At 47.9% G+C, this 27394-nt stretch overlaps 1 protein-coding gene across 1 annotated transcript in view; it reads right to left on the reverse strand.

Annotated features, from left to right (window-relative positions):
* TECTA (tectorin alpha) overlaps window positions 1-27394 on the reverse strand; it is a 49601-nt gene that overhangs the window by 15666 nt on the left and 6541 nt on the right. The window contains exons 4-12 of the mRNA XM_019510002.1: window positions 22792-22929; window positions 21723-21888; window positions 18291-18703; window positions 17328-17898; window positions 14963-15555; window positions 11747-12320; window positions 7856-8466; window positions 6469-7030; window positions 929-1128 (exon numbers count right to left, since the gene is read on the reverse strand). Coding sequence (XP_019365547.1) covers window positions 929-1128; window positions 6469-7030; window positions 7856-8466; window positions 11747-12320; window positions 14963-15555; window positions 17328-17898; window positions 18291-18703; window positions 21723-21888; window positions 22792-22929 — 3828 coding nt within the window. The remainder of the gene's footprint in view (window positions 1-928; window positions 1129-6468; window positions 7031-7855; window positions 8467-11746; window positions 12321-14962; window positions 15556-17327; window positions 17899-18290; window positions 18704-21722; window positions 21889-22791; window positions 22930-27394) is intronic.

Here is a 27394-nt window from a genome sequence, read left to right on the forward strand (position 1 = left end):
ACGTGAAGAATTATATAGCTAAATACATTGTGTTATTAATTATGCTGGGATCATTCTCCAGAAAACGACAGAGAAAACTCTCTCTGCGTTCTTGTGCCAGTGGTGCAGCTAGCAGAGGAGGGGGAAGCTGTTAAATGTACCCACAAATTATCCTCCAGGAAGATTTCACCCTCCCACGGAGCCAGAAGCAAAGACAGAAAAGAATTCCCTTGTTTTGAACTGAAGTCTAACAGGGCCCTCTCCAATTAGAAGGCAACAAAGGGCATAAAAACCAGAGCAGATGGAGCGCATTTCCATTCTCTGTGTCTGTTTTGTTCTTGTTTGGGAACCGTTTATTACCCAATTCCACAGGCTGTTTGGGGAAGAAAAGCACCATAATTTGTGCTGTCTGCTCTGAGAGTCAACTTCCTTTTTTTCTCCCTTCCTGCTCAGAGAAAGGCAAGAGCAGCTCCTTGAAGGTGCCGTCATTGAGATGCAACCCCTCCATCCATCCAAAAGAAGTTAGCTAAGAGCAAGAGATGCAGAGCCATCAGGGGATTCTTACTGGAAAGCAAAGGGGAGAAAGGGAGAAAAGGTGGGCCATGATACACAGACTGCCTCCAGTACTCATTTATTCCTAGTGTTTTATGCTGCTTGCGATAGCGTAACCAAATGCCTTAGTGTAAATGAGAATTTAGTCCTGGGCTTGGCTTGGTTTCTGCACTGATGCAGATGCTCTGGCTTAAACCTCCAGTGTGTATATGCTGCACAAGGGCAAAAAGTGATTTACACAGAGACAAGTCACAAAGAGGTAAGTCACTTTGTCTTTGTTGAATGTGTCTACACGGTTATGTTGGTGAAAGACTTCCCTCCTTCCCCCACATCTCCAAGTATATGTCTTAGCCAGAAAGGAGGACGAGGAGGAGGAAGAGGAGGACGACAATCCTACCTCATAATATTTTCCATCTGAGTAGCAGCCGCAGTTGTGGGGAAGGATACAGCTCTTGCCATTCAGGACATAGCCAGGGTCACACTGGCACCCCTCCACGCAATAATGATTGCAGTCGCTTTTCAGCCGGATGGCAGCACAGCGGGGCTGGCACACGGACACGCAGCTCTCGTAGTGGCTGTTGGGGGGGCAGCTGACAGCTGGAAGGCAAAGGGGACATGTTCTGAGCATACAGGAAAAAGCAGACAATGACCTGCGCTGGATGAATGAACAGCCAGGTGTATCCCACCTCCAGCAACCACACAGTTCAGTCAGGCTGACAAGCTTAGCTCTGATACTCAGACGGAGAGGCACAGTCACGGTTTCCAAGGGGCAAGGCTGACGCAGACTCCCACCGCTGGCCCCACAACTCCATGGACCAGAAGGGTCTGCCAGCAGGCACAGCCTGAGAGTGCCAGGCACCTACCAGGCATGGATTCCCATTTGGCTCACACCACCTCTGAGATAACACGCCTTTGTCCTCATTTTACTGCTGCAGGAATTGGGACACAGAGCAGGAGAGGGACCGGGTCACCCGGCAAGGCAGTGGCGGAGAACCCCGAGAGCAGGATTAGAACGTGGTCCTCCGGTCTCGTAAGGTCTTGGTCCTTCTCAGAAGAGCAGGGGTGGGAGGCTCTGGCTTCTGGGTCAGGTTTGACAACATAAATTACACATGCATGGAGTATAGAGCCTGGTCTCTTCCCTCCCAACAAATAATTTTGACCCTGCCTAGGCACATGGGCAAAGAAGTCTCAAAAGCCTGCATCTTCAGTCCTCCTTTAACTTTTGCTCTGACCTACCTGGGTCCATCTTTGGTCCACATACCGGAGACTCATCTCCAATCCCTGTCTCACTTGCACATAAACTTGACCAGGCTGGTTCTCTGCCAGCTCACGCGGTCTTCTGAGCATGCTCCTTGCCCTGTCAACTTTAGGGCCAACAACTGACTCTGCTCCCTGGCTGCTTCTGCATAGGGTGGGTGGCATGTTGCAGAGACCTAGTCAGCACATGGCTGATTTCGCACTTAACAGCTTGTCCCGACAGCCTGTTCTACAGTGGTTTTATGTTAACTAGAAGTCACTAGTGGATTTAGGATCCTACATGTGATGCTAATTCCACCCTACACAATCGATGAGTAGTAGAACTGCTACCTAGAATATAATCCAGGGCTCCCCAAGGCCAGGCGAGCACCTTCCCCATTAGACAGAGCTGTCTAGACCTCCATTACTCCCAAACTCCTTTTTTTGTCCTCATATATGCCTTACAGTCCTACACCTATATCACATACATGCATCCTGCTCTCCTGAGGACAGTTCAGATATGAGACGCAAGCTGTGGAAGCTGGTGCTGCTCAGGCCCACACTATACCTGGCCCAGCTGCAGCCAGCAAGTCCCTGCAGTTCGGGAGCATTAGATTTTAAGTCATGAGTTTGAAAGGAGAAAGAACACAATTTAATTTTAAATCTTGTTAGTGATGAAAATTACTTTTTGTCTGATTCACCCAATAGGTAGTCTGTCTGCTGGAGAGGTTTGCAGCTCCACTTATGAGGAGTCTAATTGAACAATGCATTGTAATCTTATTGACAATAGCAGGCGACATCATTAGAACAAACACATAATCTTCCCCTCATATATGACTAATAAAATTCATGCTTAACATGAAGAGCTACTCCCTTTGAATGTGGATTTAACCCTTTGCAGCCCTGGATTTGCTACAACCTGCAAAACGTACTGCACTGGAAGGGGTCTGTCTATTCAACAAGGCCCTGGCAGAGGTTATCTGCAGGATTTGAACACAGGACATTGCAAACTGCATTCAACCCCGCAAGCCAAGGGACTGTCTTCCATCAGCAGGGAGCACTAGTAGGCTGTTATCAAGTGGACCAAGCACTAGAGGGGGAGATATTTTTCAGTGGTTTGTTTTTGCATGACAAGTGCAGCTGATTTGAGAGCACCCCTTATAATGGCCTTGACCCCAGGTGCAAAAGGAGCACTTTATTTTCTTGGTTACCTGTCCCCCTATCCCTGGGGAGCTTGAGCACCATTACTGTGTTTCTCCTCATGGCACTTGCAAAGGCAGCAACATCTCTTTTTTATGGGTGGTAAAACTGAGGCCTTGAAAGTGCAAGTGACTTGCCCCGACTTGCACACGTAGCCTGTGGCAGAGCCAGGAATGAAGCCACAGTCTCCTGAGCCAGTGCATTAATTGAAGACCAGGCTCCTCCCACAGAGCCAGTGGCTAGTTTCCAAATGTTGCTGCCTCCCCTGGCTCTCAACTGCAGACCATTATGATGGCCCATTGCTAGGAAGCAGCATAGCAGAAAATCTCATCCCATTTTTGAGATCCACATTGTTAAACTGTACTACAAGGGTCATCTGTAAGGCTGGGAAGGGCTTTATAACACATCTAACTGCTCATGATGTGAGACTGAACACAGGACATGGCTTGAAGATGGTGCTTCAGTGAGCCTGGAGCAGGACTGACCAGGATCTAGCACAGTTCCTCAGCTTAGCAAAGAGCAACACAGACCAGCATCACCCCTACCGCACAAATGCAGCCGTCAGGGAACCTGGTTACCACTCCTTTGTTCTCTAACCCAGTGGTTTTCAACCTGTGGTCTGCGAATCCGTGGGGCTCTGCAGACCATGTCTGGGGGTCCACAGAAGATGACTATGGTCAATCAAACGTGAATACACCACACAATTCAAAGGGATCTGTGCCTCCATTTGAAATCTTGGGGTCTGCAAATAAAAAGGTTGCAACCCACTGCGCTAACTCCTTTCCAAAACTGGCTTTGGTTTGTTATGCTGACCAGCCCAACCTGCATGCTGTGATCAGGGAAAGCCTGGTTCAGTCTTGGTCTCCCCACAGCTCTCACCCTTTAACAAAACTAGGCCAGTGGTTCTCAACCTTTTTTGCACCAGGACCCATTTGGAAACATTGATGGCCAGTCCTGACCCAGTGCCCCTCACTCCCGGCCCTGACCAGCGTGTGGGGCAGGAGGTGGGTGTGTGTGGGACCTAGGGGGTCCCAAGCAGCCCCTTGCAGACAGGAGCTCTGCCAGCCTGCAAGGGAAAAGCCACCATTCCCCACGTTTTTCTCTTTTATATTTTTCTCCTTTACAGTTTGTTTGCGACCCTTTCATTTATCCGTGTGACCCTGAGAAACGCTGGCTAGAATACACCTGACACGGAGTCATGGCCCCAATTTGGCAACTGAGCCGTGATGGGCAAACCCTTGCAATGGTGCTGCGTGCTATTGACTTGAATGGGGCTCCCCTTGGGCATAAGGTGCCAGCTACAGGAAGCGGGGACTGTGTTTGCCGCTGGATCTGGTGACGGTGCTTATTGTATTTGCAAGGCGGAGGCAGGCAAGCTACTTTACAGCACGGGGACTTGGCACCGAACTCAAAGGACGACTTCCCTGCTCCCTAGACTGGGAAAACCAAGCGAAAACCCTTCTTGCCACAACCAAGGCACATTGCCAATCTCAGCAACTGAGCAGATTGGTTATAAACCCAGGAACAGAAACAAGAACAGCCTCTCTGGCCCTTTCCCCAACCAGGCCGTAGCACAATGAATTTGACCAAACAGCCTGGAGAATTTCTGAAGACAAACCTGTTTTCTGCCAAGTGCTCAGGAAACCATCAGATTTAGTGACTGACCCAATTCATTCTTCTGCAGCTCCATTTCCTTTATGAATCCATCGACATGAGAGATAATCTCCCGTGACTCTTGTACACATCTCCTTCTTGTTGAGCTATTTATTGAGCTATTTTTCTTCCCTGTCTCTTCTTTTCAGCTCTGCGATCTCTAGCCAAAATTTTTGATTCTGGAGCTTCAAGGATTTTCAGCCCCACTGTAATCACCATCACCGCCCTGCCCCCAGAGACCTACATCATGATGGCGATCTCCCTCAGCATCAATAACATCAGCACTACATAGCAGTTTTTGCTATGCTGCTTCCTAGCAATGGGCCGTCATAAATAGTCTGCAGATGAGGCCCAGGAAACAGTGGCTAATTTTTTGGTTCACTGGCTGATCCAAAAGCATTTTTTTACGTTCATTTTGAATGGTCCCAAAAAGGAAAAACTGTGTTTCACTTTTAAGCCTTTTTAAAAAATAAAACAGAGGGGAATTTCAAAATGAAAAGTGTTTGGAATCAGAGGGCCCCTATACACAAGCAGTGAGGCGGCTCGGATGCACTGTAATTAGTGTGTCAGAGCACACTCGATTAACAGAGTCTGCTGAAGCGTGGTAATTACCGTGCTCCAGCCGACTCGAATGTCACATGTACCAGCGTCGCCACACTGAAAAATGGTGGCGGGGTGCTTTAACTAAAGCTCATCTGACGAGGTTTAGTTAAAGCACCCCCACTACTGTTTTTCAGAGTGGGGATGCTGATACACGTGACTCTCCAGGTGCTTTAATTACAGCCCTCTAATTAAAGTGCACCAACCCCCCCCCTTTCTGGAGCACATGTATAAATGCCCAAAGAGCCAAAAAGTTTTGATTTTTTCAGGATTTCTTCCGGCCTGCTCTGGAGAAACAGGCTGGTAAAAGTGAAAATACAAAGCTATAAAATAGCTGATGTCCCCCGAGCTCCAGGTTGCTGCGAGAGGTTTCAGCTTTCACCCCACAGAAGACGTATGTTAAACAATCTGTTTTGTTGAGCAACCTCATGAGGAAGCCCTCTCCCACCAAGATGGCTAGAAGGTTGCTTGTATCTACTAGTGTATGCTATCTGCAGACCTAGCCCGGCATCCTCACTGCACCCTGCCACCAGGCTTGAGGAGAAATGTAGCCAGCATAGAGTCTCAGACACTCTTTTTAAGCATGGGCAGTGGCACCACAAGCTCTCATTATCATGGTCCCACCTCAACAAGCCTTAGACTCTGTTCTTCAGGTACAGACATAACAGAGCGGCTGGGTGCCTGGGGCAGCAGCAACTTCTGGCTGCTAGTGCCAGCAGCATGGGTGTGGGGGCAGATGATACGTTGTCACTGCCTTCTTCCCCACTACCCCCCAAAGTTGGCACCCAGGGCTGCTGCCCCTGTCATCCAATCTTAGTTATGTTACTGTCTTCAGGAATCACTGGGAAGGACAAGTCTCCCTGTTTCATGCAGTCCTTGTGCTCCACCAGCTGCCACAAAGTGGGCATGGGTGGAGGCATTAATACTACCATATGGGATGGCCATTTTATGACATGGACTCTTTTGCACAAGGAAGAGGGCCAATGTATTGAGATTAATCTCCCATGGATTATGCAGAGCAGTGATCAGGACCTGGATGTGAACCTCACTCCTACGAATCTCTATTGTGATTTTCTTTTTTACATCCCACTCCCTTTGCAGTCAGAGATGGAAGCTTTTAGTTTCTGCTTGCAAAGGGCTCAGCCCTTTGATGCAAATGGGCATCGCTGCCTGGAAACCTGGCCCAGGAGAAGACAATCATCCAAGCAGATTACATGATAAAGGACAAAAGAAAAAGGCTCTGCTCACAGCATGAGGTGAAGTTCCTCCAGCCGGTGATGGCTATTCCCTGGGTCTGGCACGTGCTGGCGTAGTTCTGCAGCCAACTGCAAGCAGTCTGTGTCGCTCCGCCATCAATGCAGGTGTCGAGCAGGCAGTTCTTGTAGAAGAAGCCGGGGTGGACTTTACTGTGGCACTTGGCAAAGACTCCGCTTTTGCTTGGGATGAGGCTGCACAGTTGCTGGGGTTTCCAGAACCCTTCCACCTTCCCACATGCAGGACACCGGTCACCACAGCCCACTTGACAAAACGTGTCTCGCTTCACCCAGCTTTGACCAAACTCAAAGATGGTGGTGGCCATCGTGCCACTAGCCATCTCCAGGTCATCATCGGGGTTGCCATTGTAGCGGCCACAGAGGCCGTACGTGCTGTTCTGGAGGCTTCGTGGGATGGTGACAGAGAGGAAGGTCTTCCAGTCATAGACCACTTTCAGACCAAAATCAGTCTCCACCACAATGTGAAAACCAAAGGCAAAGATGTTCACTTTCCCTTGGCCCAGTTTCAAGGGCAGGTAGAGACGCTCATTGTTTATCTGAAAGGAAGCAGATGGAAAGATGTATACAGGTGATCATTATTAACCTGCAAGGACAGAGGAGCATCACTTCTTGTGGGTTATGCTCTTCCACTATTGTGCATGGATTTAAATACAACACATCTGAAAAAGTGGTGATACATCCCATGCTAATTGCAACAACCACCACCACCTGGACACAGCCCTGGAGGAGCCAGCATTAGCAGCTGGGAGACGGGTTAGATCTGGTCCCAACATTTTCCACACTAGGGCTCCTCTTGTCACCACTGCAGTTTGTGACCACGTGTGCCCCAGATTGAGCCATATAATGCAAATAGTTTGGAAATATTTGGATTCTGCTTCCTCCCTTCCATGAACAAGTCCCTCTGGGAAAAACAAGCCTCTAGAAGCGACAGCATGGAGAGCCCAGGCAAGTTCCAGCTGATCGAAGGAAACTTCTGGCTGGCCAGTCTGGACCCTCCGCCATCGCTTAGTGGAGCATCATCCTTCCTCACAGTACGAATGCAAATGGGTACTGGCATTTACACAGCCAGGAAGGCACCAGAGCTGAAAATAGGAGGCGTCTGTGGAAGCAGAGATCAATGGCAGCCCAGTGAAATGAATGTAGCAGAAGATGCTTAAGCACGAGGAATTCTGGAGAGGATCCAACTGGGATGCAGGTGCTGCAGCAAACCAGGGTGGGATAAAACTATGACTCAAGATCTACTAAAGCTTTACATTTCCCATCCAGCACCATAACTACCATCTACCCGAGCCTCTGCCCAGCCCTCAGATGGCCTACCCCAGCCTGCTGCCTTTGAGGCACCCCACAGTTAGGCCACTCACCAGCACTGTGTGTTTGTAGGCCCGTTGGATGATTATGTTGTAATTGAAGACTTCCACTTCGACCAGTTTCAACCACAAAGCTAAGGATGGGTCACGGTCCTCATTCTTGGCCGTGACAGTGAATTTGGGAAAAGTATCTGACCTCTCCGACCGCTGCCTGGAGATGGTTGTGCACAAGACAAGTGGGCAGCTGCTTTGGAAGTCAAAAGCAAACCCATCAAAGGTCAAGTAATGGCTGTAGCCAGAAACAATGCAGGAGGCATCTGTGCGGGGGTGGCAGTAATAGAGGCCGTTCTCCTCCAGGCAGTAGTCATCCTCCTTGCAAGGGACGTTCTCGCAGTACACGCTGTTGTCAGACCCATTGCAGTAGCAGAAGGACTGGCAGTTGATGTCCATCCAGAAGGTCAGGTTGGTGGAGAGCTGATGCCCCTCAAAATTGCAGCCACACTCACTCCTGGGGATGCATTCAGTCCCTCTGAGGGCAAAGCCTTCATCACACTGGCAGCCTTCCTCACAGCTGTCCACGCAGACAGGGCCAATGGCGAGGGTTTCACAGGTCTCCGTGCAGATCATGCACTCCTCAAAGTGGCTGTTCTCAGGACACACGAGAGCTGGAGGCAAAAAAACACACCCGGTGTCAATGGCTTCTTAGAGAGAAAGGCATCTCAGTCATCAGAGATGGGGATTCAGGGCAGAGAGAAAGCAGGATGTGGGATTAGAAAGCAGACCCCAGATCACCCACGTGGGGAGGAAGGAGATGGTGGTGCAGGAACGCCCACCTCAGATACTGTTTCCTTCCCCGTTTTGGCCATCCTGATGCTTTCCTGCCCGTCCCTCGCGCAGGAGTTTCCTCTCTGCCTGATCTCAGGATCCTGTTCAAATCGACCCTTCTTTTTTTTTTTGGATATTGAATATTGAATTGAATATTTGTAAATATTCTCCACCTGGTCCCTCTGGGAGCTTCTATCCTCGATGCCACTGCTGACATTGTGCATAAATGAGTTCACTGACTGTCCATTTAAGGGTGCAGGCACATAGCACAATTATTCAGTGCTGAATTTACTCCACAGTAAGGAGCATACACATGACCAGCTCCCAAGCTACCAGTAGCTGTCTGTAGTAGGAGCTATTCCAATGCCTGGCGTGGAAGCCGGTTTGCACTGAACAAAGTTACCCAAAATAATATCGACCAGGGGAGCAGACATACAGCTGGCCTACCAGGATAACTTAGTTTGGCATAGCTACTCCTTGCTTCCTAGGGAGTAACAATGATTTATGAGCAAGGTTGGAAGAACTAGGGTGATTTAGTCTGAAGAAGAGAAGACTGAGGTTGCGGCAGGGAGGGATTTGATAACAGTCTTCAAACACCTGCAGGGTGATTATAGCGGGGATGAAGATAGCCTTTTTTTCTGTGGCTATAGGGGACAGGACTGGGAGCAATTAACTCAAGCAGAGGAAGTATAGGTTGGAGATTAGAGGAACTTTCTGATTACAAGGGTGATGAAGCATTGGAACAAGCTCCCTAGAGAAGTTAGGGAATCTCCATGCCTAGAAATGCTCAAGGGCAGGTTGGACAGACACTTAGCTGGGATGGTTTAGTCAGGAGGATCCTGCCTGGAGCAGGAGGCTGGACTAGTTGACCCTGTTAGGTCCTTTTCAGCCCTACTTTCCTATGATCCTGTTTCCCTGGAAGGGTGGGACTTACATTCATGTAAGGCTAATCAAATATCTGATCTGCTTTCACCCTGGAGCCGAGTCAAACTGCTTGAGAGTAAGTGTGCTTTGTGACCACGGTGTATACTGCAAGCAACACGCTTTTCTGGGTTCAGTGGCTTCTGTACATGCACATTACTGGTTCTCCCTTACCATCACCATCCTTCATGTCTATGCCCTTGCCCTGAACAACTCACCATCAAAACAGGTAAGATAAACGGTGGGCTGAAGCGAGAACAGAGGTAGAGACAAAAGAAATGACTATTCCCAGTGTCAGTACCATGGCCAGAAACACAACTAGAAGCTCCCGACTCAGTCCAGAGCCCTAACTTCTATACCCCACCGCTTCTCCTGCCCTTCACATGCCTGTAAGCCCTGAGCTCAAGGGACCACAGCTAGTTCATCTCAGATTATGTACTTCAGCACCATGGAGTTTTCACATTTGCTCCTGAATTATGAATGTTGTAACATCAATGGCAAGTTTATAGCAATAGCAAAAAACATGACTTATTCAAATTACCCTCTGTTGATGGCTTACAGTATTGTTAGAATCCATCTGCAATTCTGGAACGCTCATCTACAGTGTAATAAAACTCCTGATGTCTCTTGAAATGCCACCATGAAATTACTTAATTGGGAAACCTGTCTCTGCAGGCAAAGGAAATGCTTAAAAAATACCACGAGCACAAAAGGTGACAGTTTTGTGTCTTCATGCTCAAACAAGATTACACTCTTAATTTGTCCAAGTCACCCATTCAATTGCCAATTCTTCAGGAAAAATATGAATATATTTTTACTGTTACAAGGGCCTGTATTTTGGTATGATGCTACTGGGGCCCAATCTGCGCCCTCAGCTGAGTAAAGGCCTGGTAAACAAGCTAGGAAATAACCCCATTTGCTCTTTGATCACCTAAACGCATGGCTTAGCACCGCTAGATAAGAGTGCGCATCATGCATCACTGGTGTCTCGCACCACAAAAGGCACGGATCGACTGCAGCCTGTTAAACAGCAAAAGCAAAACTTGGTGGAGGTGTTCTTTTTGCAAATCAAACTTCTGCTCCTGATCTGACACTGCAATGGTTGCAGGAGGTCCTGGGTGAAACATTTTGGCTTCTGTTAAGCAAGAGAGCTGACAAGGCAGTAGGAACTGTCCCTTTTGGGCTTTAAATTTCTTTTAGAAATCTTGATTTCCCTGGAATCAATTGCATAATGCCCACTGACTTCATTGGGATCAGGGTATTGCCTTATGAATTTATACTGGGCCCAGATAACATGGTGCTGGGTAACCCGACAAAACAATAGATATTTGTATTGTGATAGAGACTATGAACCTCAATCATGAATCATGACCCCACCATGCTATGCCCTGCTGTGTCCTTTGCACATAAAACAAAGAGGCAGCTGCTGCTCCCAAAACCGTATCATTTTCCAAGAGAAATTTCATTTGGCTCAAAAAGCCACTTTTGTCCCCCCCTCACCAAAAAAAAGTCACATGGGGCCATATTATGATCATCTAAGCCTCATCCCCTGCAAAGAACGTGACTAGCTTTACATTTTATGTGGGGAACACGGAGGTTGAGCAGATAAGGGGTCTCACTTAACCTCCACAGGCAGGAGTTTGAGCCTTAACTCAGCCTCAGACCAAAATATGAGTCTATTTGACCCAGGTATAATGGTACCAGGTCATACGGACAGGGCTGTCACAGCTGCATCACTCCCTTTCCTGGTTATGGAAACTGGTGCGCCTTAGATCAATAATCCTCTTGTGCTGAAGTCATGGGCCCTTGGTCTTGGTAAGCCATTATATTATGGGACCACCTCAAGCACTTTCCTCAAACTCGAGGCTGGAAGCATGGCCTTGCTGAGCAGCATCTCAGGACAGGAAAGGAGGAAGGGGAAAAAAAAATCTATTTGCCTTCCACTAGGAAGAAGATGCTGAATTTTCCAAAGAGGTCCCCAAACCAGTAGCATAACTAGGGCAGGGTGACCTGGTGCCAGCTTTGCAGGGTGGAAAAAATATCATCTGCCTCTGCTGCACAAGTCACCACTGCCCCAGGTGACTTTCTGCTTTGTTACACTTCTGGCCTGAACAATCAGAGTTCAACCCCCTGTCTTCACTCAGCCTCCCCTCCCAGCCAACCAAAAAACCAGTCAACCAAAGAACTTCCCCGACTTACGACAAAAACTGTAGCTTCTCCACTGGCCAATATCCACCCCTGCATTCTTGCAGGCGCCGGCGTAACGAGCCACCGAATCACAGAGCTCCGACTGGTTTCCTCCACTCTGGCACAAGCGGAAGAGGCACGTTCGGTAGTAAGCCGACACGTTGACCACCCCGTGGCAGTCCAAGAAGGAGCTGTTGGTGGGGTCGTTGATGATCCCGCACTTGGAGCGGCTCCTGTAGTACTTGAGCAGCTCCGAGTCGTTGTTGCAGGCTTTGAGCAGGTCCCCGCATTCCCCGTTACAGATCTCATCAAAAGTGGTCCAGCTCTCCAAAAAGACGGCCAGGTTTTCAGTGCACTTGTTATTGGGGAGGCAGAACTCATCGCTGCTGTTCCCATTGAAGAAGCCGCACAACCCTCCCGTACAATTGAAGTAGCTGGTCGAGAGGTGTATCTCCAGGATACCCATGTCGGAGTACTGTATAGTCAGGAGCCCTTCAGAGTCTACCACTGTGCCATTTTTGCTACGGTAAATTTCCAGTTGGCCAGAAGGGTGGAAAAACGGCAGGTCCACTTCGTAACCATTGACCTGCCAACAAAATTGCATCACATAATTTGATGTGCCCCTGTCTGGATGTGACTTCTGAAGACCAGGCGCCTGCTGCCCACCCCCACCTCAGCCAGCAAGGTGGAAAAGCTCCTACTCTACACTAGGGAGAACATGAGGTAGCTTCCAAAACCCACCTCAAGTACAGGGCGGACAGCAGGCATTTGCACCAGGACTAAGCTATAACAGGTTCTTCCATCTGTGCTACACCTTCCACCAACCTGCACAAAGGTTTAGTACAGGCAGTGGTCCACCAGTGGGACACGCACTGTAGTTTGATCTATGTTAACATCTCCCATTGCCCTCATGAGATCAGAGCGGAAGAGTCGAAAGGAAAGCACGGGAGAGACTGTAGCTAGGACATAAGCTAATCTAACCAACCCTTGGTCTCTTCAAAACGTCAGAGCTGCTACTACACAAAGATGCTCATTTGGAATTTCAAATGGTTCAATGGTTCAAATGGTTTCCAATGGTTTACAAAAATCTTTGGCGTCTGAGCCATCAATTTGCTCTGTGTTTGTACAATGGGGTGCTGGCCTATGACTGGGCTCCTAAGAGCTAACTCAATTGTCATGTTCAATAGCAGAGATCCTCTTTCAAGCAGAGTGGTGCAGCACTTAGACGGATCATCTGAAAAGGCTGTGCAATCTTTCTTAAATGCCGGTTCAACCCACATTTGTGTAGGGTGGCTTGGACACATGATCCTGCCTTGAGTAGGTGGGGATGGGACAAGACAAACTCCTGAGATGCTTCTATCTCCATGTTTCTGTGATTCTAAGGGATAGATATCTCTCCTCCTAGAGTGAAAAGCAACTCTCCATTAACAGTACACCTACCACCTATGCCAACAAATGAGTCCATCTAGCAGAGAGGGCTGGTGCCCATTACCCAGCAGGGCATGAAGCAGTGGGGAAGACTGCAAGCATGGTGAAAGAGTGCTGCACACTGGCATGTATGAGAGCAACACTCAGTATTAGCACTGGCTGCTGGAAAAACCCATGGGTTTCAGTGGTAATAAACAGGATTGCTGGCAGCCTCACGCCCTTATTCCCCTCACCTGCCTGCAGTATATGCATTTTTAAACAGCTATGGCTTGAAGTGAGATTACAGCTAGGAGTGACTGTTTGTCAGCACCTCTGCAGTGGATTCCACAGGGGGTTGCTTTTCCCAGCCCTTTCTTGAAGCCAAGAGTTGCTTTTTCTAATGCCAGTGACAGAGACTCGGGCTGGGATTCGATCAATCAAGCGGAGCCCTTTCTGCATCTAGCATCATCATTCACCACTAATAAATGTTTGGCAAATGGAGCTTAGCTGAGAATCTTAGCAATGGTTTTTGTTAATGATGCATGAGTCAGAGTAGCATCCTGCCTTCCCTCCTGCGGTGGGCCTTGTCTCAGCAGGACCAGGAGGAGCTAGATTTCACTTGCGAAAGTAAAGCAAGCAGATAAGACTTAATGACTTGTGGGGAGCTTGGGAAGAAGGCTCCTTGTTTTCTGGTGCTGCTTTGCTGACTAGAACTACACTGCAACCAGGGGCTCTGCAGGCAACTGTATTTTAATTAAAAACCACAGACTTGCAGTACAGGAATTGTACATTTATTTCTTGCTACGTGCCCCTGGTCTTGGCATCCATTCCAAGCAAAGAGTCCCCACGGTCCAATAGCTCACAGCACCACCTTCCCCAAGCACTGAGCACAGGGCCTGGGTCCAACACTAATTAAATCCTGTTATTCCACACTTTAGCATGCCTGATTCGTTCACTCGGTGTCTATTTCCCACCCATCAACTGTGCTGGATGGATGGGTAAAAGAACCACGGGCTTCTGAGACAGTAGATGGTAGATGGTGATTTTTCAAAGGAGCTTTTGAGAATTAGGTTTGGCTCCTAAATTTCCACCTGTGTATGCTGGGACGAGTAGAGCTGCCCAGTAGCAAGAGCCAGGGCACCTGGGTTCTTTTCCCAGCTGCGCGCTGTCGTTTCCTTGCAACAAAGAGCCATTGTGCCTTGGCTAATTGCAGCACTTATTTCTGGCAGATCACGCTGCCTTTGGTAGGAACTCAGAGCTGGAAGGGGATTTCTGGGCCATCGAGTCTGGTCTCCTACATTAGTAGGTATCTGAGAATCATTTACCTGGAGAATCCCAAGAGCCAACCACTCCAACCCCACTCGTGCACCGCAACGGCTGAGCGCACGACAAAACCCAAACCACCACCAGCCCCCTACATCAGGGCATGCTGCAGGGCACTGCTAATATCTGCTACAGCAGAAAAAGAGTTGGTCGATATACGCCCAGTGGATCTTAGGAAGAGGATCATGCAATTTATGCTACCAAGGAAAGCAAGTCCCTTTCCCGCTGCACGCTATTCTTGCCAATGAGCCTGGGAGAAAAAATCTGTCCTGGCAACTAGTGTGGCCCTGAACAGAAGATCAAGACCCTCTAGCCTGGGATCTAGGGTCCACAACCCCTGTCTCAAAGTGGGTGGTACAGCACCACGCTACCAGAAGCGCTGCAGCGCTCACAGATGCTCCACACACCGAGGCTGCGTACAAGCTTTGGCACACGCAAGTCCTGGTGCTTCCCTATTCTCTGCATGCAGTCGTGGCTGCCCCATGGCAGGAGCTTTACCTTGATGTCGGTCGGGCCGGTGCCTCCAATCTTGACCTCGTGACTGGCCACGTGGATCCTCAAGGCTCGCAGCCCGGTAGGGGAGGCTTCAGGTTTCTTTTTGCTGATGTCGACTTCCAGGAACTCCAGTCTGTCGGGGCATGTCTTGAGCAGCGTGTAGGAGTGCTCCGGTGGGAACATGAACGCCACGCCATCGAAGGTCTGCAGCACCTGGTTCTGGCTCACCAGGCACAGGGTCTCTCGTACGGGGTAACAGCCTTGGTAGCCGCTCTCAACGGTGCAGACCTCCCCTTCCTGGCACGTGGTGTTAAAGCATTTGATCTCCCCACCGTCTTCGCATGAGCACTGCACCGTGCAGTCCGAGGTGGCCCAGAAGGACTCCCCAGTGGCGTAGTAGCGGCCAAAGACATCGCAGCCACATTTCTGGATGGGGACACACTGGTTTGTGCTGAGAACGTAGCCTTCGTTGCACTCGCAGCCCTCAGTGCAGGGGGAGCTGCAGGCCAGAGGAGCGGTTAGATCCGAACATGTGGCCGGGCAGCTGCTGGTACAAACTGAATAGTGGCTGAACTCCGGACAGTGCACTGCTGTGGCTGGGGGAGAGAGGAGAGAGGCAGTGTTACAAAGACACTCTGGGCCAGATCGCTTGTGGGTGTAAATCAGCGGAGCAACGCCCATGGTGCATAGTTTGTTTTTTGTCAACTTAAAAGTTGAGTTTCTGGGCCTGAAGCCGTTGGCTTCTAACCCTGCTTTCCACGTAGCTGCTCCTGATTTACAGCAGCGTAGGATCTGAATCCGGCCCTCCAAGCAGCCCAGTGTGTCCGCACTAACTGCCCCTTTTGGGTTCACACGTGCAGTGCTCCCATTTCGGCGGCACAGTATGGCAGGCCTGTCCCACCCTTGCCAGCACAACTCCTACCTCCACTTTACCCTCTGTATAATGGAAGCAACGGAAAATAAGGGGCGGAGAAGGAAACCAGAAACCTGGGAGAAGAGAAAGGGAATTCCAGTGAGGGACTATGGGTGAATCAGTTGTGCCAGTTACCCCATCAGCTCCAGTGTGCTGTGGGCTACAGACACTAGCATGCTCAAGAGCTATAAGGCTTGTATGCTTCTTTGACTTTTCACTATGGGCTGATGCCCAAAATCTCCCCGAGAATGTCAAGCGGCCAGAAGCCTTTCAGGTGATGGCTGCTATCATCGTTACCCATCCCCCAGCTCTCACTGCCATGTCACTTCACTAATTGGTGCCTCCTTACTGCAGTATGGATTATTGATATAGCAGAGAGAAGCAAGACAGTCGTCACCACACAGTATTATCTAACAGGTAATATGCACATGCTGATGCTGACTAGTATTAAATATTATCCTTGCCATAGCGATTAATTATTTATTATTATTCTCGTCTTGCCATCCAACACCTCCTGACATACTCCATGATAATGAGCTTGGTGTGAATTCCTTCCTGCCAAGGTTAGATTATCATTATTAATGAAGTATTATTATTCCCACCCTGTCCTATGGCTTTCACTGAGGCAGCTGGACCCAGCGGTAACTAAGCTCTGCACTTGGGGTGGGTGGCAGTGAAGAAGGCACATCTACCCTGCCGTCCACGTGGAAGGCAACCATCCCACCTCTACAGCTTTGATTTGAGGCAGAAGAGCTGCAGTTTGCAGCCAGAAGCACTGTATCTAGCATCTTTTTTCCCGACAGGCCAGAGGGTAAGGGGCATATGCCCTTTCAATTTATGAATCATACTGCACCCGTGTGATTATTCCAGCCCTGGGCACTCAGCCAGTTAAGCTGTGCTATACCCAGGTAGGAAGTTCTGCCCTGAGCCCTCCCAAAGGGGAGCATGAGGCCCAGTTTCTCTTCTCACCCACGTAGGTGTCAATTGGGAGCTCCCCCCCATGAAACCACTGAAGTGCCCCCTGCATTAAACTGGTTCTGGGGAGCAAGCAGGTAGAGAGCGCTCCATTTATTCACGCAGCCGGCACGGCAGGGACTGCCAGCAGTCATTTAAATTGGCCGGCTCCGTCTTGAATGCAGCCACAGTGCTCGGTTCAGTGGCCCTGAACTCTGCAGAGCACGGCGAAGAGCTGCCTTCTGTTGTTCTGCACTCGCTGGCCTTGAGTTACTTCAAGCTACACCTTGGCCCCCTCGTACTGCGTTTCAGGATTGAAAAGAGGGACTGATCGGCTTTCACCTGCGCTCTGTCTGCCTCGGTCCTGCTTCGCCCTCCCCTACTCTTTCCTTTTCTTCTCTCCTGCACGGTTCCGACTTCGATAGGAGTTTCTTGAAGGCCCCTGAAACCACTTCCCACTTCACAAGGGGAGCCATTCAGCCTCCGGGCATACAGACTTACCACACCCTATCTGGGTTCTCCAGTCTCCCACCGGAATCCCAAGGGCTTGGCACACCAAGGCGTACGCCTGTATTGCTTGGCACAGGTTGGTGCCATTATCCCTGATGCTACAAAGGTCGTAAACGCAGCTGTGGACAAAGGCTGTGGGGTCTACAATGGCGCCGCATTCCCACAAAGGGCCGTTGCTCTTGTTGATGAAGCCACAGTACTCTGGTGAGAAGTAGAGGGACTCCATCACAGAATCGCAGAGGGTGCAGTTGTCCAAGCAGCCCGGGGTACATTTCCAGTCTGGGTGGTACACCCGCCAGCTCTCCCCCAGGTCCAGCACCGACACAGCCGGCCTCCCGTCTGAGCGCAGACTATCGTCCTGAGGATTCTTGTTGTAGTTCCCGCATAAGCCGCAGGTGGCATTAATGTAGGAGCCTGGGATGGAGATGGAGGCATAATGCTGCCCATCAAAAGTCACTAAAAGGCCAAAATCAGTCTCCACTGCTGTTGACAAACCACTCTGGTAGATTTTAATTGCCCCCAGCTCCAAGGTGATGGGTAAGGACAGGAACAAGTCGTCTACCTGCAGGGGCAAAACCAGAGATTAGAATCAGGTAAAACCACAGGTTTGCTCTGCTGTGTGTGAGCACAGGGTCTCCACGAGAACCGGATTCAGGGAAAGATGCCCTTTGCCACGACAGAATCTAACCAGGATCCTGAATTTGGATCTGGAGATACCGACCCAGCTCCTCCAGAATTTGAGGAAGAACGACTGGTTTTTAAGAGTCTGTCTTGGGGGCTGTCTGACTTACAGCACCGTCTACAACGTACACTCACAAATCTGAAGAGCTCTGTCTGGCCATGATTCCAGATTAAGACATCAGGCCATATCCTCATCCTTACACGATCATATTAACCCTACTGTCTTCAGTGAAGCGACACCAATTTGCCATTTCTTTTCGGTGAAGCTCTTACCTTAACTTTCCCAAAGTTCCCTTTGGGGATAATAATCTTGTGAGTATAGACCTCCACTGCAATGTCCTTCACCCACGAGACGGAGGAGCTGCCTCGGTTCTCATTCTTGGCCTCCACACTGAAGAATGGCAGGTTGGACCCTGACTGGCACTGTTTGGCAAGAAGGTAGGAGCAGGAACCCTGGAAGTGAAAGAGGAAGCCATCGAAGGTGTGGTAGTGTGGGTCTCCAAACACCACGCAGGTGCTGCTTTCCACGGGCACGCACTGGTAGAACTTGTCCTTCGGCTCACATGCTTCGTAGGGGCCGCAAGACATCTCCTGGCAGAAGATCTCATTGTTGAAGTCCAGGCAGCGACACTTGATGGTGCAGTTGGAGTTGTCCCAGAATATCTCCCCTTGACGGAGAAACTGGCCTAAGAAAACCCCACACTGCATTACTTTTCAGAACACAGGACGAGTGATGTGAAAACAATCAAGGGGGGCAAAGTCATCTGTTCTTTCTAATCCAGATCCAACACTTGGACAAGTTTAATGGCCCACCAATGCAAGATCACCAGCTAAGCACTTTTGTAATAGTGCTTTGCATGTGACATTAACGGTCTGCTTTACCTAGATCTAGCGCATTATGACACCAGCTCAGCAAAACATAAGAGGTATAGGTTTCATTTTGAAATCAATGGCACTACTCAGATGCTTCAAATTAAGTGTGTGCTTTAGTTCCTTGCTGAATCAGGTCCCTACGGAAGTAACAAAACCAGATGGAGCTCCAAATTTTGGGAACTCTTCACACTGTATTTTGGATCTAGGAACCTTTATTGCTTGAAACTTAGAGGTGCTTGGGCTGTTTTCTTCAGTGGGAAATTCTGTGTACAAAGTATGCATGCTTGGGTTGCTTTTTATAATATAGTGATTGCAGTTATGCTTTTTGATACCTGTAATTACTAAATTTGCACAGCTGCAAGGTGAACCAGACAGTAATTATGGCATACACACAATGTAGTCAATGTACCCAAATTCTAAAAATACCTATGCTAATTATGTAACCAAAGAGACATCAGTAAGCAATCCCATAAGATAGTTAGCCTTCCATTAGAAGAATTAGCAGTCGTTCATTATCGAACAAATCTATAACGCTGTAAACTAGGACTGGAATACAAAGTCTGACTAATGGTTTTCTAAGTGAATGGAGAAGGATGGATAGGAGAAAAGATGGATGAGAAAGGATTGAAGAATTTACACCGGTAAACACATGTCTATGGGTCTATGTTCCCACCAGAGAATCTGCCACTGATCTTTCAATACTCTCTTCCTATTGATCTTTCCATCTGTCCATTTGCGCCATCTCTCTTTGATATTTTCTCTTTCCCCGAGAAAATACCCCCTAATCGTCACGAAACCCATTACAGTGCCTTTGGAGTCAACCTGCTGTGACCAGGACACTGACAAATAAAACTGGGCAACACAAACCCTCTTAGGGTTAGTTTCTACAACTTGAAAAATCTGGGCAACTTGTTTTACAAATGGCAGCAAGTTGTTGGCCGGGACTTCCAAATCCGTCTAAGGAACAGAGATGTACTATTCTCATCAGTCTGAAGGGGGACCACCCTTTTGAAAATCTCAGCCTATGTTCCGGGAGCCAATGGTGCAAATTTGCTCAATAATGGACCATGAACTATTCCAGGGGTATAGAGGCCTTTTGGTTTAGCTGGGCTTTTTCAACTCTAGTCCAGCACTGAATATAAAACAAGCTGCAGCTTTCAGCCCTAGTATGCATCTTCAGTCCTTCACATTTCAGGTTTCCAGCAGCGAGTGTAAATTTTCTCTTGTTAAAAAGAATTCAGGAGCAGTGGAGACGCCCTAGACGGTTTTATTTGTAAAGTGATAATGCAATAATCTCTATGCAGATGTGTCTCTCTGGTATCACAAGCGAGAGTTTCAATCCCTTTATACCTACACACTGTCAGTGACACATGGGCGTTCATCGCAGTTTGTGCAGGGCACTGAATTTATCCTATGCGTAAATGCTGCAATCCATAATTCAGACGCAAGGGAAATGAAATGGGAATATTGTCTTTTTACAGTGATGGCAATTCTATCAGAACAGCCAGACACGTCTTTTTCTCTGCTGTTGTTAGCATCACAAATAACAGACTAGAATAAAGGTAAGCAGATCTCAGCTGTGTCCGATCACTTAAACCCATAGTTTCACAGGTTTGTAATGTTGGGGTGGTGGGAACGGAGGCTTTTAGTAACAGCTAGCTACTAAAAATCACAGAAGGATGGGAACAAGGCCAGCACAGACTAAGGTTTCCCATTGACATTAATGAGTTGCACAAGTGTATGCAAGAGAAAAGAACAGACTCTCCCTTCTCTTTGGGTCTCTTTTCCACTTTTAAAAAACTCCATAGTTCGGCCTTATCTACACAGGGGAGTTGCCCCATTCATACTCATTGTTGGCTTGATCACTGGTATATCTGCAGCAATGCACATCTTTGGCATAGATAGGGAAACCTGCTGCTTTCACCTCCTTGAAACTGGCCTGCTGTGCAAATTAGAGGCTTACAGTGGTTTAGGTAACTCACACCACTAAGGGATCGGTATCCTGGCCCCTCTGAGCTCCATGGCAAAACTCCCACAGCTCTCAACCGTGTTTGGATGTCATTCCTGGTGTGTGGCTGCCATCAGGTGGGACCAGACAGCCCAGGACCAAGCAGACAGTCAATAGCTCAGACAGGACTAGACTCCAAGGCTAAGTACAGGCAGCCAAAATGCCCGAGGCTGAATAGATTCAGTCTTCACAGGTTAGTCTAAACTGCATAGATTGAACTGATAAGCAAATGAGCGGGCATTCATTTTTGATTCTGGAAATGCAGCCACATGCCTGCAGTGGCCCAAGCCAGAAGCCGGGGGGCACTAGAGCACACCTCCCTGCTGGGCTGGAGCAGACAGCTTAGGCCAAGGCTAGCCTGCCCACCTTGTAAAGGATCCTGGGATGCTAGAGAACTGAGAGTTAACTTGAATCTGGAGGGGATCTGGGACAGAAGTTCAATAAACCAATTTAAGCTAAATCAGTTAAGTCTGATACTGCATCCATCCAGGTTTATCTGAAACCAGTTTTGAAAGTGGTTTATGTGCACTAAACTTCTGTTGTGTTATAGATTTGAAAAGGTTTCCAATCACGTATACTGGTTTATGCGTAATTTCTGTCCTTAGGCCAAGGCATTTGATTCCTCGTCCTACAATCGTGCTCATTCTTCATTTCAAAAGGCTGTCACTGATCTGAGTGTTTACAATTCACCTGTACTATCATCCCCAAGAACATGGACCACACAGCAGGAAGCAACGGCAGTACATCCTACCATTAACTCTCAAACAAGATTTTTTTCCGTTACCCCACATGGCAAACCTTGAAGAACTGAAAAAGCTATTTACCTCGCAGGCTGCAGCCATTGGCTGGGTCAATTTCTCGGCCATCTACTTTGAACACCCAGCGTCCAGGGACATTTACATTGGTTGTGTCTTCAATGTTGACTATATCTGGGGTTCTTGAACCAGGAATACTGAAATAATCGGTCATGTTTCCACCATTAAATCCTGCCTAAACCAAAGAAAGAGCAGAATTCACATAAAAGCACAAGTATAGATCCTCCCTGCATGGCCTATTTCAGATTTTTTAGCATCGCTGCTATTTATAATCCTGAATTTGTCTCTTTTTGTTTTTCTTGCAATTGATTATCTCAGGTTTAGCTTCCCTCTCAATCATGATCATGTCAGATTCCCATGGCAGCTAGAGCAGCAGTCTGCAGCGAGAAGTCACATTAAGAAAATGTGTAATTGGAGCAGGCTGGAATGTATTAGCCTAAATGGTTTTTCTTCGGAACAACAAGCGTCTTTTAAGTCTGAAGAAAACATTTTGTATGTTGTTTTGACAACCACCCCCCTCTGCCCAAATTCAAAATGTTTTTGCTTTTCAAAAACAAGATTCAGTTCTTCAAAATCTCTGTTTCCAGGATTTTTAGATGTTTAAAATGACTTTTTTGGGGGGTTTCCGTACAAATGTGAACAATTTCCCCAAAAGCATATGCATACATGCACTTCTCACAAAAACCTGGCATTCTTCAATCAGCTGGCAATGTCATGCATGCTTTAGGGTGCCAAGTGTTTAACTTTTCCCATAAGGGTAAGTCACACTGCTTCCTCCTGTTCCTCATTTCATCGCCTTCCTCTTATTCATTCTGAAAAGGAGAATGAAGACCAGAGCCACAGGAGCAGCCAGATGAAGGATGTGACTAACCGGTCTATGGATCCTGCTTGGTTCACCGGCAGGTTCTGAAACTGAAACCCTTGAGTCTAGAAGCAGGAGCCGAGGGGACTTGCTCTAAGCCATAAGAGGAGCACAAAAGCCATCACAGGTCCATACGAGCTCCATCTCCGCTAGAGTTTACGGTATTTCCCTGCCTGAACAAGAGCGGTGCTCCCAAAGACGCAATGAGGTCCTTACCTGAGCCATCACTCCACCAAGTCCTGTAAGGGGATCTCCCCCGCTTGCCGTTCCAGTGGTCCAGTTGATTTCCCCATAGTTAAACACGGCAAACGTGGACGCTCCATCTGAGATCAGGAGAACTTGAAAGGTGTTTACCTGGTCAAAACATGGGCAGAACATATCTGCAAAGTCAGACTGCCCCATTAGCCTGCTTTATACGTTCCCCTTCACTTTAACTTCTCAACAAGGCCATGCAAAATGTAATAGGAGAGAGAGACTGATTTAGGCAGCAACAGGCAAGCGTATTGTAAGGAGCTCTCAACGGCTGACTCAACCCCTACCCACTATATCCACAGCGTAATGCCATCTTGGACACCTGGAAGGACAGATTACATTTGTGATCTACTTTGCCAGCGATAGATGGCAGCATGAGAATAAGCACTGAAGAAAGCAGTCAGCTGGGCTTGGATTGCTACAACCTGTTATCTTAGTCCTACTCTATCTTTGCTTTATTCATCACAGCACTATCTTACAGGGTTACTTTCCACATTTGTCTGCTATAATAATATTAACAATGGCTTATATAAAAGTCAACAATGTATTGTACCCAAGGAAATCTTGCTTTCTCAAGCTGCAGGGATCCCTGATCAAACAGCTCACATTTACTGACAACATCCACATTGTTGTTTTAAATGACACTCCATTTTTTTTTAGAACTGTAATCAATTCAGATAAATCCATTGAGCAACGAGCCAGTGCCCAGCCAAAGAGGAGGCACTTTTCCATCTTGCAAAGGAGACATAAAAGTGAGTTCTTGACCATAAAACTAATGGCCTCATCTATAACTGGCTCCACATGATAATACCTGTATTCAAGCACATCCAGATGAAGGATGTGACTGCACGAGTATACTGGCCGAATTCCAACGTGTGCAATTCAGTCTTAGCTATCTAAATTCTCCTAACATTTCTGTATTTGGATACTGTATCTTTCACTTCCTGTCCTTAACCGAGATGTTTAGTGTGTGCTGGTAGATACTCACCGCCTTTTAAAATAGAGGTGACTGTCTTGCTGTGAAAGATGAAAAAGAACATGTGCATCTACCCTGCCTTATTTTACAGGGATAGTGAGAGTTTAATTAATCAAAGCCAGGCAAGTGATTTGACACCTGCTGCTGCTGCTGCATGAAAAGAAGCTAGAGAAGTGCAAACGTATTACCAAGCAACACTAAGAAGCCCAGATGCCTCTGAAAAATATAAGAGTAACACAGAGGCAGATCCTCAGCTGGTAGAAATCAGCATAGCCCACATAAGTCAAAGCAGCTATGGCAGGTGGCTGTAGTAAAGGATCTCACGCACTGGCTGTAAACTGAGCAAAGCCCATGTAATTTTTGCCGTGTGTTAATTTTTATTATGGGCAAGTCATGCCCTTTGAAAGCAATTTCATTATTATGAGCATTATTAAGAAAAAAGGCCAGCAGCCCAAATTCATTCCTGGATTATGAATGTTGTTAATCATTATTTTATTTGTTTTGATAGTGCTCGTTATGGGCTGGAGACACACTGGACAAACACAAATCAAAGGACAGATGGTGCCTCAAAGAGTTTACAATTAAGTTTAAAACAAGAGACAAGTAGATGCAGACAAGATGAAGGAGCGCAAGGAAACAGCAAGATAACGTTGATCAATAGAAGAGGCAGAGGTCTCAGCACAGGTCTGGCCTAACTGCTGGCAAATGTTTTTGCAAGCATGGTGTCAAAAGGAGAGTTTTAAGGAGGGCCTGAAAAGAGAATAACGATGCAGGTCTACTGATGTTTGCAGCAAACACATCCAAAGCCAAGAGGAGCAGCCGGGGAGGGAGCATGAAGGTGCTTGCTGGAAAATGTAACAAGCAGGGATGGAGGCTCTCATTACTGACCGCTTGAAGGCAGCAGTCAATAGTTCACCTCTGAATGGGAGATCAGAGAGAACGGGTAGGTTGGGCTGTCAAATTCCTTGAAGATAAAGGCAAGTGGCTGATGTTTAGTGGGATGGAGAAGGGAGAGCTGTGGTATTTAGGGAGGTAAGGCTGGAGGTAAAATGGGCCCAGTGCACCTGAAAGCCCTCGAAGTGAGGAAGAAACAGTGCTCCAATTTACACTGCCATTTTTAGATGCACCCTTTTATTTTCTTTACCAAGTCAGGTTTTTTTCTTACTTTCTTTTCACCTGGGCAGTTTGTTTCCTGGTCTTTGCCAATTCAATTTCCAGTGTTGCAAGGCAGGGAGCATAAAAGGCATAAAACATAGAGCTGCGATGCCTTTAGAAAAGCAGAACATGACTGAGAAAATGTCTTCCCCTTGGGACACGAGTGCAGTGAGTGCAGCCAGCTCGGCACAAAGGAAGCTCTACCCAATGCGGCAGACCTTGCCAAAAGCTTCGGGTTTGATCCAAAACCTTTTGATACCGATGGAAAGATTCCCCTCAACATCAGAGGATGCTGGAACAGACCTTTTTAAGTGGTCAGCTCCTTGTGACCATTCAGTACCAGATCCGCTGACGTGAGAGACAAAAAGGACCATCGTGATCTGGATAGGGTGGAGGGACTACTTGCATGGAGCCCCCCCCAAGCCAATGGGGTGCTGCAGGAGCAGGGCCCGAACATAAGGCTTGACTGCTTGTTGCTCCAGTAAGGCCTGCAGAGCCAGCCCACCTGAGAGCGTGTGGACAGGGTCCTCTACAGTGAATACCTTATAACCAGATGAGGGAAACAGTTCGTAAGGCAAAGGTGCTCATCAGGAATTGAAGAAATCTGAGCGTAATTCCCAGCTCTGCTACAAACTTCCTGTGCGACCTTGAGTGAATCACAGCAAAACTCCCCACTTCCCATCTGCAAAATGCTAATAATCCCTCCAATTTGCTCTTCTACTCTGTCCTATTTAGATTCTCTGCTTTTGGGGCACAGACTGTTCCCTACTACTATATACACCACCAAGCACAGTGGGGCCTGATCTTGCACAAAGCCTTTAGGAACCGCTGTGATATTCATAACATCAACCTTGTCAAACCCAGACATTGGCAGGGGTTGCACATGGGGCACTAAGGGTCCAGTTTAGTGAGCAGCACCTGGGTTTTTGCAATGACATCCAAGACCAAGTTGCCGCTTGGACCCACACAGCTGTAGGTGACTTGGGAGCAGTAGCTATCAGAAAAACCATGTTGCAAGCTTCCCAAAAGGCCACAAGTACAGGATCCCTGATGCTGTTTTCAGTGCCACTATTCAAAGCAGCTGCTAAGAAGTTTCTCACTTTCCCACTAGGAGGGTGGTGAAGCACTGGAAAACGATGCCTAGAGGTGGTGGAATCTCCATCCTTGGAGGTTTTTAAGGCCCAGCTCAACAAAGCCCTGGCTGGAATGATTTAGCTGCAGATAGTTCTGCTTTGAGCAGGGGATTGGACTAGTTGTGACCTCCTGAGGTCCCTTCCAACCCTCATTTTCTATGTGTCTGTTATGTTTCCTGCAGGTTTTCAACACTGGGATGAATTTTACCTTCAAGTCGCATCAGTCTGTTCTGCATGTGATGTCAAAGCGTTCTTCAGCGCTGAACGGAAAGGGTGCTGTGTGCCAACATCAACTGCATTGTGTTGCAAATGTAATTTTTCAAGCAACATGGGAATCTCAATATTGCTGTTGCCTCAAAATGTTTTTGAACGATGCTCTGACAAGACCGGAAAAAACGCATTAAACATCAAGGAAACCCTAACACATGGCAAGGTAGAGGGCTGCTCATCACAGCCAGCTCCAGAAGAAATCAGACTTATGTGTTTGTGAATTGTAAGGCATGCCTATACCATCACGCTGCTGAGGGGGAGAGTGCCCCGAGAATCAAGTTCCACCAACTCCATGCATGCCCATGCCCGGCTGCTAGGTAAAGCAGGTGACTTAGAGGGGTCCTAACTACATACCCCAAAGCCACAGGAGAGCCTAGCAGCAGCACCAGGGCATGCACTTTGGACTCCTCTAAGCTCCCCGTTCTGTCTAATTGCTGTGCATGAGTGTGTGCAGAGCAGGGGCAAGTAGGTAGGACTTGATTCTCACTGGGGACCCTAGATGCAGCTAGGAGGTGACCACGACATGTCCAGAGAAGGCACAGTCCCGCCAAGTGATCAGTAGGACTTTATAGCCTACTGCAATCCATCTTTTTCCTGCCTGAGGGGTCAATTGTCATTGCAAGAATGCTGCCGGTAAATCTCTTTGATTTCCCCGTTTTATTTAAATATCCATCTGGGATTTCAGAGCAGCTCTTCAGCTCTTATTCCTGAAATATCCTCCTTACCTGCTCAGATTAGCATTGCCTGGATATAATTTCAACCCTGGCCCCCATAAAGAGCCATAAAAATGAGAAGGCCACCTGTGCCAAACAAACAGCTAAATAAATTCCCCATTTTCTCATCGGCAGCAAGTTTCTTCCTTCCTTCCTTTCTTTCTTTCTTTCTTTTTTGAATGGAGTTTAGCTAAAGATTAAGTTATAGTGGCTTTCTGGAGTTTTCCTAAGTCAGGACCCCCCATTTTAGGAGCACGTGAGCATTAGCAAGAAGAGATCTTGCACGGCCTAATGTCAAAAGCACTGGGGCCTTGGAAGAT

Source organism: Gavialis gangeticus, unplaced genomic scaffold (genome assembly GCF_001723915.1).
Source record: "Gavialis gangeticus isolate Ggan-Ray unplaced genomic scaffold, GavGan_comp1, whole genome shotgun sequence".
In the NCBI taxonomy this organism is placed as follows: Eukaryota; Metazoa; Chordata; order Crocodylia; family Gavialidae; genus Gavialis; species Gavialis gangeticus.